Below are 17190 nucleotides of genomic sequence, written 5' to 3' on the forward strand. Positions count from 1 at the left end.
CAAGTCAACCCTTCAAGCCCCATAGCCCCATCAGCCTGATCTGCCCTTCTCATCTTGCACCCCACTATCTTCACACTCACAGATCTGATAAGAACCACACATTTTGGTTTATCAAGCCTAAAAAGGGTGGAATTCATGCACATACTTAACCATCACCTTCAGCACTTCCTACTGATTGAGGCTGATGCAATGGGTGAACAGACTGATACCAGTCACTTTCTGAAATTAGGGCATTTGGAGGGGAGACTTTGATCAAAGAAGATGACACCTGTTATTTAAAAATAATCTCATCTGCCAACCATCTTCCTCCCTCCACAGACCTCGGACTCCAGTCCTGGCTTGCCCAGGACACAAAGGCTAAAGATTAATCCTCCAGCCTCATCCCAAACACAGCATCACTGAGTGATTTTCACACAGCTTTATGCTTTCATTTTCCATCTCAAGCTGCTCTTGAGATAGCAACATTGAAATTATCTTGGATGTGAGTGTAGGTTTGGAAAAAAGCGAGAGATTAATCTAACCAACACTGTTTTGCAGCTCTGCTATCTCAATCCCCATAACAGCTTAGCTTAATAAGAAAAAAAAATCCAAACCCTCCCCAAAAAGCAGACTTCTGAGAAGAAAAAAAATTATCAAAGATCTTAGCCCTCAGTGCTGATTCCTGGCCCCTGTGACCTCCAAATGATCAATATTTAAGCAGGATGCATCAAGGATGAGGCAGGAGGATCTTCTGGGTCTTCTGGGTGCTCTGGTACTGAGAGGGAAGCAACAGGGATGAGAACCCTATGTTGGGGACCCTGGTGTGTGGCACAGGTCCCTCTGCTCAGGGAGGTCACTAGGTGACAAACTTGTCCCAAGATAACACTAAAAACACCCGGTGTTGTGGGGGAGCTTGAACCATGGCTGAGCTGGGGAGGACAAAGCCCCACTGCCCACACGGCTGGGGCTACAGCACCCATGGAGACCACATATCCTCCTCCAGCATCCCCACAGCAGTGGGGGGTTACAATCCCACCCTCCCCCAGGAGCAAGCCTCAGCTGGGCCTGCATCCCTTCCTCCAAGGGGTCTGGAAGTGAAGTAGCAAAAGCACGTCTGTCTGGTTCAGCGCTCAGGGGCCGACAGCTCCGGCACCACCAAAGCTCTGTTCCTGCTGGGAACAGCCCCCATCTGCTGCGTGGGAGTCTCAGCAGTCACAACTGCAGCCCTCGTCCTCGGCTGACTCTTCCTGGTGTGGAGGAATACAGACACAGGCACTGAAATTCCTCTGAGCCCCATGGCAGTGCAGTAAATTATAAATCAAGCAGCAATCCGTGACTCACCCAGCGCTAGTGGGAACATGCTCGCAGCTCCCAGGTGAACAAGTCCCACGTGGCAGCACGACGGAGAGTTTTTCTCAATTTTCTACCCCACCACTCTCCTAAAAGCCTTGGAATCACTACCAGCTCTCTGCACAATTTGTCAGCTCGGGGAGGTTTTGTTAATCCTGGTCCCATTCTCACAGCCCCATGGGAGGCAGCGCTGCTCCGGCAGGTAACAGAGGATGGGATTTCTGCCTGGCTCATGGCTCTTTTTCCAGAAGAGGGGTGATGTAAGTGTTACAAGACACAGCTTTTCTCTTTCTTTTGCATGTTTCCAGCCTGTCAATCTACAGAAGCCTCAGCAACAGCAGAGGAAAAGCCTCCTCAGAGCTGGCCCTTTCTCTGGCTCCTCAAAGGGAGCAGAGCTCAAAGAGAAGCCACGGACAGCAGACAATAATTAAGGCAAAATCCTTTCTTCCAACACTCCTTCCAGCACAAATCATGGATGGAAGAGCCAGCTGGAGCTCTGCAGAGACCCCTTCTTGCTGTATCCCTCTGTGTAACCCTGTGCTGGCCCCAGCACGGCAGCGGCACCGCGGTGCAGGCAGGACTCCGGCAGGCACTGAAGAGAGGGTGGCAATTATGAGTTTCAAGCAATCTGAATTTATAATTGGCTGAGATTTCACTCAGCAGATAACGCACTGCCGTCCTGGGCACTTGCTGTATCTAGGTCAGGCCATTAGTTTTGCTCTTAATCTACACACAGTTTTAATTTCATCTTTAATGTCGAATTCCAGCCAGCAAGCTGAGCCAGCGCATGACTTTGTCACTGACTGCATTCAACATCTCGACCCCTCCTGAACCCACAGAGAGGGAAAACAAGCACCAACATCCTGATGTACTTGGACCACTCCCAGCCAAGCTCACGCAGTCGCAGCACTGGTGCTGCCTGTTGGACTGGGAAATCAGAGAATCATGGAATGGTTTGGGGTGGAAGGGACCTCAAAGACCATCTATTCACCCCCCTGCCATGGGCAGGGACATCTTCCACTAGACCAGGCTGCTCCAAGCCCTGCTCAATCTGGCCTTGAACACTTCTAGGGATGGGACAGCCACAGCTTTTCTGGGCAACATGTGCCAGTGTTTCAGCACCCACACCATAGAAAACTTTTGGGAAGCAGAGGCCATTGCCACCAAGGAGCCAGCCTGGTCCATGCTGCCAGTGGATGCTTCACCCACCACACAAGGTGCTGCACAGGACAGCAGGACAGGCAGTGCACGGCTGAGCAAGGACACAGAGCAGAGCACACTCGAAGTGACACACCCAGGTGGCACCCCAGACCTCCGAGAGCTCACAATGGGGGGTTCAGGGTAGGAAGTGACCTTGAGGGTGGGCTGCAGAAGGATAGGAGATACAAGGATGCCTTCAAACATGCCATGTTAACTCAGGTCCACTTTCTGAGGACACCCTCATGCCCCTCACCTCATCCTCACATCACTCATGGGGTGCCACACCTGCCCTCACCTGCAGGACACTGCCACCAGTATTTCATCCCCCATTATCTCCTCACCTCTCCAAGCATGTCAGCACAGCACTGGGAAGGAGCCACTCCATTACAGATACTTTCCTACCCCAAGAGCTGTTGTTCCCTTCCCTCACTGACTCTGCAGCTGGTAACCCTTGACATGAACCTTCCCAGCAGAACAGAATGCTGCTGCATCCATCCCAGCTTCAGAAAGCTCCCGGACACGCTCCAGCACTCTGACCTTCTGCCCCATCCTGTCCAGCATCCACGTGGTCCCTGCTTAAATCCGGAAAACTGCTCACCCTGGCCAGAATCTTTACAGCATGAACAAGTGGGGTTCAGGATGCACAAAATAAACCCATCACACGTGTTAAAGGGATTAAAGACGGTTCCTACAACATGTGGAGGTGTATAATACAGTATAGATGGATCATTGCAGAGCATCCACAGGGAAGTCAGGCTGCTGGCACACTCTAGAGACTTTGGATGACAAACCAGCTTCAAGGGAAGGGGAGCACTAGGGGGAGGTTTCTGGTCTATACACAACAGTCCAGTTTCAGCCACTCAGCTCTTCTAAAGAAAGAGAAAAAATTCCCCACCAAAGATTTGTGTGGAAAGCACAGTCCTTCTGACAACAGGAAGTTACTCACTTCAAAAACCCAATTTTCCATCAAAAAAAATCCAACTTGAAAGGCGTTTCCAGCTCGCTCGAGCTGCAGGATCAAAGCCAGGGATTAAGTGCATCTGCTCACTGCTGGCTGCCCGAGTGTGTCATGGAGCTCTGGGAGCAGACACGGAGCTCACCGACAACATCCTGTGGAGGGCCAGAGCCCTGCCCTGGGCACGGGACACAGGGCAGGCCTGCAGGAGCAGCAGCATCCTACCAGCACCTTTTTAAGGGTTTCAACTACTTCAGGTACTTGCAAGGATTTCGAGCACTGCTAGGGAGCGTGTGGTGGCCAGAGCTGTGGACTGAGGCCATGCAAGGAGATGGCACAAGATGATAAAGCAAACATTGGCTCTGCTGGTAAAGCCCAGCATTGATGCCAAGCAATTCCTGCAGCGGAAGTAGAGCATTAGGAAAAGAGACACACAAAAACAGCCCAACCAGTGCACAGCCAGAGACAGGGATGTGCTAGAGGATGAGCCAGAGGAAGGACACATCGGGGTCCCCCCTAGGTAGTTGTGGCCACCCTCACCCCTGCTCCCCATCCAGCTCCAGCCCTGCAGTGAGTGGGGAGCTGGGCAGGATGAACAGCACAGGAAGAATGTTTGCAGCAGAGGAGAGCTTCCCTACACAGCCAAAATCACTTCAGGCTGTTATTTAAAAGGAAAAAAAAAAATGGTGTTCTGGCAACCTGCAAAGCTTCCTCAGATGGATTTGCGTGGCTGGCATGGACCAGATCAGGGAGGAATATTCCAAGGTTTTAATTTCCCTGCCCAGGTTTTATTGTGTGCAAACATACGTGGTCATTGCTTTCGAAGGTTTCCAATTTGTAAACATCTCCTCATGGGAAAAGAATGTCCTGCACTATGGATGGGGCTGCTGGCACGGCTCCACGCACCGAGGAAGCTTAGGTGAGGCATGATGTGATGGGAGATGGGCACATCAGGGGCTGCAGGCAAATCCCAGCCTCCCCCCAGACCCCATTTGGCAGCACTGACCCAAAGCCAAACCTCGTGGCTGGAACACAGGGAAGGAAAAAACAACATCCAGGACATCCCACTGCCCATTCCTCATGCTGTCATGGGTGTTTAGTCACAGCACTGGGCACCTTGCAGCAGGTTTGGGAGAGTTCAGAGAGGGGCAGGTGGGAAACCAGCCCAGGACACTGGACATCTAGGAAGATTTCTTTCCAGGCATCAGTCTGTTTAAGAACAAGGAAGAAAAAAAATAATCTGGTCTGCACAAAAAAACCCTCAAGTCTTCTGCGTTTTTTGCTGGAGCAACAGAAGTATTCCTTCTGCCCTCAAAATCCATGAGAGCAGAGAGAGGGGTTTTGTTCTGAACATGAACAGGACAAAGAGTCAAGAAAAGCACTTTTGGGTCAGAACAAGCATGGTACATGAAGGGAGAAAAGACTAAGGAAGCAGCAGCTGGGAAAGGCATGAGCAGGGTTCTAATGGGAAGATGACTGGGGCCACAGCCTCACAGCACGACCTCAGATGGGACCTGTTGTAGTTTTTTTTCATATTAAAAAAAAAAAAGGTTTAAAAGCGTTTGGTTTTTTTGTTTTTTTTTTTTTGCAGGCTCATCCAGATTGCACAGGGGACAGAGAGGGATTTCAAACTTTATATAGGGCAAACATCATCCATGCAGGTTCATATCACATTCACTGCAACCACAGCCCCCGCATAAAGACTGAGCTTCAAAGTGCTCTGGAGGGATCCTGGGAAGTTTGTTGGCTCCCTCCTGAAGACCAGCAGAACAGTAACTCAGTTCAGATCAATGTGCCATGAGTGAAAGGGCTGGAGAGGCATCACCCACTTCTGCCACTGCAGCCCAGGGGGGATTAGGATAGAAAAGGTGGGCTGTCCTAGAGAAAAAGCTCCCGCTGCTGGAAACGCTCCAGTGGAAGCGAGACCCCAGACAATGGGACCATGGGGAGGTCTTCAGAAGCCTTTGAATCCTTGCCAGCCTTCAGCCACCTTATCCTCTCTAGGCAAGGTCCTTCTGGGAGACACAGAAGTGTTCAGGCCAGCCCCCTGAGGGATGGTATCTGCAAGGAGCCAAAGTGCTGAGATCCCATAGGAGGGTGGAGGACAGAAGGGGAGTTTGAGGCACTTGGGAAGCTCTGACACTGCCTCATTGGATCACAGAAGGATCTGAGTTGGTAGTGACATTCAGAGACCATCCAGTCCACACCCCTGCCATGGGCAGGGACACCTTCCACTAGACCAGGTTGCTCCAAGCCCCATCTAACCTGGCCTTGGACACTTCCAGGGATCCAGGGGCAGCCACAGCTTCTCTGGGTAACCTGTGCCAGGGCCTTACCACTCTCCCAGGGAAGAATTTCTTCCTAATCTCTGATCTAACCCTGCCCCCTGCCAGTGGGAAGCTATTCCCCTGTCACTCCATGCCCTTGTCCAAAGTCCCTCTCCAGCTCTCTTGAAGCCCCTTTAGGCACTGCAAGAGGCTCTAAGATCTCTCCGGAGCCTTCTCATCTCCAGACTGAACAATCCCACCTGTCTCAGCCTTTCTTCCTAGCAGAGAGGTTCCAGCCTTTGGACCATTTCTGTGGCCTCCTACAGACCTGCTCCAACAGGTCCATGTGCTACTTGTGCCGGGGGCCCCAAAACTGGACCCAGTGCTCCAGAGGATCTCACCAGAGCAAAAGGAGAGAACCTCCTCCCTCCACACTGCTGGGGATGCACTCAGGACACAGCTGGATTTCCAGGCTGTGAGCACACATTGCCAGGTCATGTCCAGTTCTTCACCTACCAGCATCCCCAAATCCTTCTCCACAGGGCTGCTCCCAACCCATCCATCCCCAAGGCTCAGAGCCTGAGCCTTTCCTCTCACAGTGGAAAAGCTCTGAGCAAGCTGGCTCAAGGGGGACACAAAAGCATTCCCAGAGCACTTCCTAGGGCTCAGTGGTCCTCAGGCACAGGGTGAGCCTGCAGGGGAGGATTTATGGACAGTGGGAGGTTTCCATGTGCTGCAGCCCGTGCACTGGGAGACTGCGGAGCAGCTTTCCCAAAGGAAATGGCCACAGTCCAACCTGTCCTGCTCCCATCCTCCAAGAGAGCTGAGCAGGCACGGCCCGAGGGCTACAGCATTAGGGGATGGTGCCACAGGTCTCCCAGGGAACTGCCATCCCAGCTCTCCCACAGGACAAGGCAAAGCAACACTGACACCTAGAAGCCCAATGGCGTTTGGGTCCAAAACCCAGACTCGGCACACACACGCCAGCAGGAGAAAATAAAACAGCAAACACTTTGCCCTAATGGCAAGACCAAGACCCAGCTCAGCCTCCTGGTACCACGGTACCAGAGGAGCCCAGCAGTTGCATCCCACAGATCCTTCAGGAGCTGTTTGGCTTAAATATGAGGCGCTGCTTGGGGCACCTGGAACCAGACCCTGCTCTGAGCACTGGCAGACACAGCTCCTGTGGACGACTGCACTGCCACAGCCACGCCAGCTCCTTACCTTCAGCTTCTCGAAGCGATCGCTGAGCGATGCCACTTGGTGGTCCCGGTGGCGGCCCACCAGTTTACATAAGGCACAGATGAGCTGGTCATCAGCGACACAGTACATGTTCACCTTCTCGTTCTCGTGCTCCAGGCACGTGAGTCCACGGAAGTGCGCGTCGGGCACCGGTTCCACCAGCCGGTGGCTGGTGAAGGGCTTCTTGTTGGGGTGGGTGGCCCGCAGGCAGCGGTCACAGTAGGACACCTCGCAGGTGATGCAGGTCTTGACAGCGTCCCGGGGCGGATCCTGCTCGCAGAACTGGCAGGAGATCCTCTCGCTGGCCACGGACATGGTAGGGCTGTTGCGGTAGGTCCTCTCGCGGCGGCTCTCGCTGGGGGAGTTGGGGCCGCTCAGGGAGGCCTTCTGGAAGCGGTCGATGATGTTCTGCAGGGTCACATTTCTCTTGAGGCCCTCCAGGCCCCGGTGGTTGAGGGAAATGACATAGCGGCAGGTGGGGCACTGGAAGGCGGTGATGGGCTCAATGGACTCGCTGGAGGAGCAGCTGGACACCAGGATGCGGTGGGCACAGCTGAAGCAGAGGCTGTGGGCACAGGGCAGCAGGAGGGGGTCCTCAAATAACTCCAGGCAGATTGGGCAGGTCAATTCTGACTCCAGTGTTTCCATCTTTAGTTAACACGATCCTGATTCAGCATGAAAAACCAGGGAAGGTGGTTGGGAACCTGAGAGGGAGGAGAGCAGAGACATGAGACAGCAGCGACAGCAACTCTCCTGGGCAGCTCCTCTCCTCCAGCAACAGGCACCCAGGCAGGTCAAACATGTCACCCCTGCAACACCCCAACACTCTTTACACCCCAACACTGTCATTACAGCCCAGCCAGGCCCCTGCAAGTGCACCAGTGTGGCTGAAGCCTCTCACTGAGGTGTCTTGCCCCACCATCCCCCTGAACCAAACCACCGCTGTGGAGCACTGGGACAAGAGCCGTAGGGAGGAATGGGAAACGTGCAGCAGCAGCTGCCCTGACACCTTCAAGCAGAGCCAGGGAAAGACCTGGACCACAAGGCTGGAGACAAAACAAGGAGAAACCACACGATTTCATGTTTGTGTTGCTGAGCACTGCTGAGGACTGGGGTGGGGCCGTGCTGGCATTCCATGCAGAGGGGCTGCACTGTACAGCAGAGGTAAGTCTCTGAACATCCCTCCAGCAGCCCCAGGCCTGCCTGCTTCTGGTGAGGGGGAAAAGGTGAATCATGTCCTGGAAACTCTGAGTAGAGCATGTCGGGAGCTCTTAACACTCCATCCCGCTCCCTGCTTTTCCCGGCCATTGCTTTTTGGAGCAGGGTGGGTAGGGCAGAGCAGCAAAATTATAGTCGGCAAACTTCCACCACTGGCTGTCCTCCACTGCACTCCACAACAGCCAGGGATGCCCAAATCAACTCCAGCTGGAGGCAAACAAGCTGTATTTTTAGCTCCCTTCCCTTGCATGAGCTGGAAAAGAGCTCCCAGCAGGCGACAACCTGCTGCTCCCAGCTCCAGTTTGCAGAGCACCAGGAGCTGCACCTCGAGCACTGCCCAGCCTCTGCTGCTGTCCCAGCCTGCTCCCAAATGCCTGTCACATAGTGACATGGAACTGGATCCAGTCCCTCCTTTCTTACCCTCCACCCAGTGCACACGTGGTGCCTCCTGGTCTTCTCGACCCAGCCAAGGCAGGCTCCGAGCAATGCCCACTGAGATGTCCCTTGACATGGGGAAAGTCTCATTCTGTTAAAGCCATAGGGACCCCTCACCCTGGCACTGCTGCAGGGACCAATCCTGTGAGAAGGAACACAGTGGCCAGCCCAGCCCTGTTTCCACCCCAGGAACACTTTGGTGGGGTACATGGGCTCTGCTTGGGGAAAAGAGGAAAAGCTCTTCCCTGGGCAGGTATTGAGGCCCTGGCACAAGTTGCCCTGAGAAGCTGTGGCTGCCCCATGCCTAGAAGTGTTCAAGGCTAGGTTGGATGGGGCTTGGAGCAACTCAGTCCAGTGGAAGGTGTCCCTGCTCATGGCAGAGGGTGGAACTGCATGAGCTTTAAGGTCTTTCCAACACAAACCAATCTGGGATTCTATGAAAAAGGGCCGTGTGGGGGGATGAACCAGCAGCAGGAGATGGTTTGGCTGCTGGAAGCCCCAGGCTGCTGCCAGGACCTGCAAACAGCAAATTGCACAGATGCCTCACTGAAACCTGCCCACCTCCATCCCTTCCATCACTCCCGCCCCATCACACTATCTCTTCCCAATTGCCTGAAATGGGATTTGCAAGTGCCTGAAGGAGACCTTGAGCTCCTCCCTGAACCAGCTCAAGGGGTTTATAAAATTAAATCCACTGGGTATTTCGGTATGTTCATGCTGCAGCAGCTTCTGCTGCCCAAACGCAGCCTCGCACACACATGTATCCACACTTTCTTTAAAATTGTTTTTCTTTTCCTCAAGAGAGACAGTGGAAAAGTAGCTGGGTCCAAACAAGGAGAGGAGCACAAGGGCTCCCCGACAGCTTCCTCTCCGCAGCCCCCGGAGTGTTTCTCAAGCCTCAGAGCCTGCCACAGCCATGGGAAAGCGGCAGGGAGGAAACGTTCCTGGACCTCTGCCCGGCTCCTCGCACTCTGCTGTGGTTATCCCCGAATCTGCTGGGCTCCCCCATGCCCCAGGCCTGGCAGGACAAGGGAGGGCCCCAGTGTCCAGCCACAACACTCCCATCGCCAGCACTGCGGCACCTCCTGGCACTGCCCTTGGGCACTGGAGCTGTAACACCTCCCACACTGGTCCCTTGCTGTGCCTGCTGCTCTGGACGCAGCGGCTGCCTCACCGTAAGAGCCCAACACCCCGCTCCACACATGACCCCAGCTCGGGGGGCACAGCCCCTCTCACCTCCCCACGCGATCCATGGATTCCCTCCAGCCAGCAAACACAAAGGGAAAAAAGAAAGAAGGACAAGAGCCTGACCAAGACTGGGAAAAGAATTTAAAAATCAGAATTGGTGTGAGAGCTGCCCATTGCTGGGCCAGTCCCACGGAGCAACATCTCACGCTCCCACAAGCTCCCACATCCAACACCCAGCTTCGCATCCAGCTCCGCTGCCATCCGAGGGAAAACGACACAAAAAGTTTAAACAGCCTTTGTCTTAGTTGCCAAGTTTTTACATTAATCTTGTTTTCCTTGCTGGGACAACAACTTTTACCTGCGACATATCCAAGAGGAGCCTCAGACCCCAGGCTGGGACAGCAGCAGGTGCAGGAGCCCACTCGGAAGTGCAGGAGGAGGCACAGGAGCCTGCCTGGAGGCAGTATGGGAGCAGGCACAGGAGCCTGCCCTGGGGGCAGTATGGGAGCAGGCACAGGAGCTTGCCTGGAGGTGCAGGAGCCCCCTCGGAGGAGGCACCTGCTCCAAGGTGCTGCACCTGGCAAAGCAGCCGCGCTGCCGTCAGAGCCTTTCATGCCTCTCACTTTGATGTTCTCTTTGATGTCCAGGACTGACGCAGCGCAAGGAATAGCTGATTAGATTAAAATCTGTTTTCTTTAGAGTCATTAACTCCCTAAATATAAAAGTCATAAAATATTAACACTGCTTACAGACACCCCCGTGTCACTTGTGCCCCGAGGGTCAGCGGCCCTGGCCAAGCCGGGCTGTGACAACAACAAGCAGCAGGTTAACAACACAGTAACATAAAAGCAAACACTTTTTTGTGTTGATTTGAGCTTTGCCCAAAACTCAAGAGAAAGAGAGAAAATAATAACACATAAAAATTATAATAAAAAAAATCAATGACTAACAAGACAGAAGAGATGAGGGAAGGCAGCGAACCCCAGAGTGAGCAAAGCTGTGGGTGCTGCAGAGCCAGTGCCAGGTCCTCTGGGATACAGGGGCCTGTGCTTTTACTTCCAGCCCAAATGCATTCCAAAACCCACGCGCCAACACAGAGCAGCAGGAGCATGGTGAACCTCAGGGGTTCCCAGGATACCCTTCGCAAGTTACACCAAAGGTTGTTGGATACAAAGGTTCCCCCATCCCTTCTCCCAAAGTATTTTCACAAGATCAAAGCCAAACGTGCTTCATCACTGCCTGAAGCTCAGAGGCTCATCAGGAGTGAGGCAGAGATTTGGCACCAAGGGAAAAAGAGAGGAGAGACATGGAAGGAGAGGAGATGCCACTCACATCACCTGATCCATACCTGGCAGGGACATCCCAGTGTACGTCACCTGAGGGCATGGGCAGCCAGTCCAAAATTCATACTTTCTCCTCCAGCACCATCCAGCACCCATTTTTACCCATGTTTTTTTACAAGTCCACTCAAAATTCCCTGTGGTTTCCCCCAGCACCAAGCCTGGGCAGAGCTTGGCCAGCCTTCAGAGCCCCATGCTGGGATAACTGGACCTGCTCTGACAAACACTAATTCTGCAGGTCAGTATTTTCCACACCACATGTGATTATTTATTTATTTTCTCTCTTCTCCCCTTTTCTTCCCCCCTCCCTCTTTTTTTTTCTTCCCCTCCCCCCCAAAAGCTCCAGCCCAGATTGCTCAGCCCCTTCCAAGAATGAGGCTTTAGAAGAGCTATGCTGCTCCACCCGTGCATTAAGGAAAAAAATAATAAAATATGGCAACCCTTTCCTTAATTGGCGCAGCGACAGCAGGATGCAAAATCTGGGCAGCAGTTGTCTCTGCGCTTTATGTTGTCCTCGGGAAAATTAGCTCAAAATTGGATCACTGTTGAAGGGAGGATAGAACACCCCGTCCAGCAGCCACATCCCGTTCCCAAAGAGCCCAGGCTGCCCAGCACAGCTCTCACAGCAGCAGGGATCCACTTCATCATTTGAGCCCCCCCCCCTCAGCTCCCCTGTCCCTGCCAGCATCAGCCTTCCCAACCAACTGCCCTGAATCTCCCCTTGGGATGGGCCTGTCTCAGGAGAAACAGGGTCCTGCAAGGGAACACAGCTCCCCAGCCGTGTAATTAGCAACAGCTTCTGACCTAGCAAAGGCACCCCAGGGAGAGGGGAGGCTGTCAGGCTCCTCCAGCCAATTCAGATCGAGTCTTACCTAATTCTTCTGTGCTTGATTTGCAACAGCTGTGCATATTTAACACCAAATTTTAAGCTCAGAGCCGCAGTCAGCACAGAGCATCCCTTGGCCCCTGCTCCTCCCTCCCAGCACACCTGAACACACCGAACAGAACTTGGCCTTTCCTCCCATCGCTCCTGCCTTCACACTTTCCTTAATAACTTCACGAATTTGTCTGAGGCTTTCTGAAAATCCCAATGATCCATCTCCCAGCTGCTGTCCTCAACTATCTTATTGCCATACTAGAAAAAGAAGAACCCCCCGTCCCCATTAAACTGGATTTCCCTTATAAAAGCCAGTGTTGCTGTCCCTAATCCATCATACTGGAGCAGCATTTCCACACCAGCTTTAATTATTTTCTCAGCCAATTTGCTTGTTGCTAAAGCAAAGCTGCTCCATAATTCCCACTGCTCTCTCTGCACCTCTTAAATGAAGGACTGAGAGGCTGCATTCCCATGCAGCAGTTCCCTTTAATGAGAGATTTGCTGGCAGTTTGGCTGCTTCATCCTTAAACCCCTCACGAAGAGCCACCAGAGTCCACCAGGCACTGGCTATTTGTGCTCTTTAATTCCTCCATTTGCACAGCACCTCATTCCCTCTGGGAATTTCACCTTCATCACTGCCTTCATTGATGGGATGAGACCATTTTGTTCCATCACAACATCCCCTTTCTCCTGAATGTCTCCTGTCATGCTCCAGGGTTGGGAAGGGCCCCCAACATACTACTGGATGCCCTGATCACTTCTGCCCTTGCTGCTTGCACGACTAGTTATGGATGGGGTTTTCCTCCCCCTCATCCCCCAGGAGAATTACTCCCAATGTGTGAACTCCACATAAGACTCAGTTACCCACGTGCCTGCATGGACCCAAGCAGGGATGCTCCAGTCCAGCACAAGCTTCCAGTCAGCACTCTCCTTCCTGTGGCAGCAGCTCCCTACATCCCTGCTCCCATCCATCCCGGGGTGCCCCTCCAGCCTCTCTGGTTTGGGGTGCTGCATTTCCCACCCCTGCTTCTCTCCCTCTCCTTCCCGATAACATCTCTCTGCTCGTGAGCAGCTCCAGAGCCCCCACCACCCATCCCCCCAGGGATTTTGGTGGTTTACACACACACCAGCATCCCTCGCCCCAGCACGTTCTCCCCGGCCCCCCCAAATGCTCTGCCCCCGCCCAGCCTGTGCTACTGTCCATCCCCTTCTGCCAGCACTGTGGCCCAACACTTCCCATTGGTTCAAACAGCGGATAATCTACTCACAGCTGGCAGAAATCCATCATCCACTGCTTCTGGTAATGCCACAAAACCTTCCCCCCTGCATCTGCTTCCGATGCAGAATGAAGAGCCCTGTTCCCGTGGGCTGGGATGTGGGGAGGCTCTGGGCAACCAGAGTGGTTTTTTGGCCCAGTGTTAAACATCAGCTGCTGACATTGCACTCATCCATCCCAATGGGACTCTAGCACAGGATGAGGCACAAACGAGTTGTTGTTTGAGTGGGTCGTAACTGCACAAGGACACAAGCCATGCTCCCTGTTCTCCCGTGCTGGTGCCAGCCTTCCAGCATGTTATCAGGATTTCATGGAGATCTTGACCAGGGAGCAGCAGGAGCTCCAGGAGCTTGTCTTGGGTTACTTGCACAGGACAAGGATGCTCTGGCCAAAGCCCACGAGGTCTCCACCTCATCCACCTCCGCGATGTCAGAGAGGCAAGCACCAAACGAAGCTCCTCCGTTTGACCTCCAGTGACATCCTAGTACATGTAATGGAAGACTTTACCTCTTTCCTACAAGTGAGGTGCCAGCTCCTGGAATGCTCTCACAGCACCTCAGCACAGCATGTGTCCACTAAAGGCTCCCCAGGGATTTGGAGCCCATGAGCTGCAAGGTGGATCAGGGAGGGATTCCCTGCAGTTTGCTCCCCAGCTCCCACAGCCACTCGGCAGGAATCACACCATGCAGATTCCTCAGAAACTGCAGTGGTTTGGAGACAGGCAGCAATGCTGCATGTCGCCCTCAGAGACATTATGGGGCAATTCCCACTGAGATGGTGTGGAAACCTTCCCCAGCAACCTCCCTTGGTGGCCTGGAGGTCAAAAGGACACAAAAGGGACAGGGCATCTCTCCAGCCCCTCTGTCTCAGCAGGTCCCTGGAGCACAGTGCAGTTGCTTCCAGTTCCTGGGGAACACCACAGCTCCCTGGGTCCCCTGCACTCCATAATCTATGAAAACTGGTGCTGCAGCAGCCAGGCTCAGCCTCTGGCAGGTCACAGCCCATCAGAGCTCTCCTCCCCATGCACTGCATGTGTCCATCCATCCATCCCATTCCTCCTGCAATGCCAAAACTCACAGCCCTTGCCTCTCCACCAGCAGCTGCCACCACAGCTCAGGGGCTGAAACCCCAGCTGAAGCTGGGGGGGGTCACAGCGATGCCAAGGGGGGGGGGGTCACAGCAGTGCCTGAGCCAGGGACATATGCAGGCACGTGGCTTCGAGGGCTGCTGCAACGGCGGGGGGAGCAGCCCCACCTTCCCAAGACCATCACAGATGTGAGTGAGCCCCTTCCAGCCTGGCCCTTGAGAAAAGCAGCTGGGGACTGGGCACACCACCCAACTGGCAGGTCCAGTGCTCCCCTGGCCCTGGCAGCCCTGCCATCCCCCTGCCACCCCCCTGAAAATACTCCTTCCCTTCCTGCCACAGCACTCCACTGATCGAGCTCTCGCCATCCCCCCCCTCCCTCCCTCCCTCCCTCCCTTTTCTCCCTTACCTCTCCTGCAGCTCTGTGCTCTCCTGCCACCCTGTTGTCCTGGCCTCTCCAGCCGATGCCGTACAGCAAGAGAGAGGCCCCAGCACTCGTGTCAGCACCAGCAGCTCCCAAAAACAGCCCTGCTCCCAGCTGGCTCCTGCCAGACCACACATGGCAGCAGCCTTTTGATCTGAACCTTTCTCCGGGCGCACCCTGTGGCTCCACGTCCTTCCCCTCTTCCTCAGCCACTGCCTGCAATGCAGCTCCAGCCTGGCCTCATCCCCACCACAGCTAGCAGCTCCTGGCCTGGCAAGAATGAGGGAGGGCATGGCTGCAGCAGCAGCTGGTGCTCTGGAACAATAACCTTTGGGCTCCAGAGCAAGGCAAGGCTGTTATCCCCCAGATGGATGCTGCAGAGATCATCCAACCCCGCACTGAGAACCCCCAGTCCCGCACTGAGGATCGTTTTGTTAAGGAGGAGCATATTCCAAGGGCAAACCCCTCTGTCTCTCCAGAGGCTGGAGCAGTAGCAGCCTGCTCCAGCATTCATAGCCCCAGCGCTGTATTAGGCACAGGAATCCTTTGGGGTCTGCACCCCACAAGCCACGGGGGTGGCTCTCCACTCCTGCACTTTCTGCAGGACACCAAGTCCCAACATGGGACACTGGTGCTACTCATCCACGAGGGAGCAGGGTTCAAAGAGGTGCAGAGACATGACCATAGTGACAGCAAGGCTGGGCTCACGGCAAAGCCCACAATGGGAAAGAGCCAGGAGGCACAGACACACAGCTGGGAAGGTATTGGTGCTGCTGCCATGCAAGCATGATACAGTGAGGGGCCAGTGCATCCCAGCAAGGAGCCAGCCCCTCGCCAGTGCTCCCCAGGCACCCTCGTGCTGTGCAAAAGTCAAAGATCTACTGTGAGGGATGTTTTCTGAGGGACAGAATAATAATAGATCCTCAACCAAAGAAGAGGGGTTCCCCTTGCATGGCATGGTTCCATCCTGGCAAAGACATAGACTCTGAGAGGGGCAGCCTGTGCCACCACTGTGCCCCCCAACCCGTGCTTTGCCCCTTTGCACCTCCTGACCTGTGCCGGGCAGTTCCACAGGGAAGGAAAAAACTGAACAGGGCCGTGGCAGCAAGAACGGCTCCAGAAGGGCTGGGAGCGGCTGTCTGAACCCAGGGCTCTGTCACGTCCCCGCTGGCTCGGGGCTGCCGTGTGTCCTGACAGAGCCCCGAGGAGCGTGTGTGCCCCAGCCCTGCAGCCCACAGCAACACACGGTGCCAGCGACACCGTTTCAGTCCCGTTTTGCTGCTCGGCGCTGCAGCAGGAAAAGAGGCAATTCCAACCTCCTGGCAGATCTCGGCCTCTGCCGCGGACGGAGGCTGTGACAGTCAGCCCAGAGCCTTGTTGCTGCCCCGACCCAGCGACCGCTCCAACCTCCCCACCCCGAAACGACAGATCAGCTCCGCTTCCGACAGATACCACAGAGCCGGGAAATCCAAAGGCCATTGTGCTGCTCTGTGCAAGGTTAAATATATCTGCACAGCTCCTTGGGCTGCATTCCTGGGAGGTGGAAAGGATAAACAAGGCTTCCTGCAGGAAGTGGAGACAATGGGGGGATAATTAGTGCTAATCCCCAGTGCAGAAACAATGCAGGTAGCAGATATTTCGGACTTTCACACCCACCCCCTCGCCATGCTCAGAAAGAGGTGCCCTGACTGGTGCAACTTGACTCCCAGACTGGTGTAACTGGGCTCCCTGGCTGGATAAAAGAGACTAATGATATAAAATGAGGGAAGCTGCCGCAGCCGAGGGATCAGCCTGGGGCTTCACCACTCCAGGCTTACCCTGGCAAGAGGCTGGCATACAAGGACACATTTTGGAGTCACGTTTTTCCCAGAGCCAGAAGCTCCTGTCTCAAGCTGAGGGCTGTGGGCACCCACACACCGAGGGTCCCAAAGCAGGTTTGGGGACAGAGCTTGCACAGTGCCCCAGCCATGCTTTGCTTCCAGCCAGCAATGCCAACAGCATTTCAGAGCAACCACGAGCAAACTGCAAGGAGAGCTCCCACGTCACTGCAGAGAAGGGACCCCCACGCCACCCTTGACAGCCGGCCAGAGGATGCCAGGGATCTGCTGTTCCTACGTTTACTTCCTCTTCATTCCAGAGAGGGCCCGTTTTCCAGGGCTTGTTTTCAAATCACAGCAATTTTTAATCCTTTTTCCTACCCTGGCCCCTTGGGAGTGCTCCGTAAGCCAGCCAGATTTCCCAGTCCTCCTCCTGGCGCTGCGGAATGACAGAGGAACCCTGTGCTCCCCGGACATTTTTCCAGCACATTACCCAGGTCATTTAAAGCCTTTCAAGACAAAAAGCTCCCTGGCTCTG

General features: G+C 54.3%; 1 protein-coding gene across 2 annotated transcripts in view; it reads right to left on the reverse strand.

Moving 5' to 3' along the window:
• MID2 (midline 2) overlaps positions 1-17190 on the reverse strand; it is a 74021-nt gene that overhangs the window by 48031 nt on the left and 8800 nt on the right. For both annotated transcript variants that reach the window (XM_064670372.1, XM_064670373.1), the window contains one exon: positions 6976-7697. In XM_064670372.1, the coding sequence (XP_064526442.1) occupies positions 6976-7641 (666 nt within the window). In that variant the 5' untranslated portion in view covers positions 7642-7697. The remainder of the gene's footprint in view (positions 1-6975; positions 7698-17190) is intronic.

The sequence above is a fragment of the Pseudopipra pipra genome, chromosome 13 (genome assembly GCF_036250125.1).
Source record: "Pseudopipra pipra isolate bDixPip1 chromosome 13, bDixPip1.hap1, whole genome shotgun sequence".
NCBI classification, from domain to species: Eukaryota; Metazoa; Chordata; class Aves; order Passeriformes; family Pipridae; genus Pseudopipra; species Pseudopipra pipra.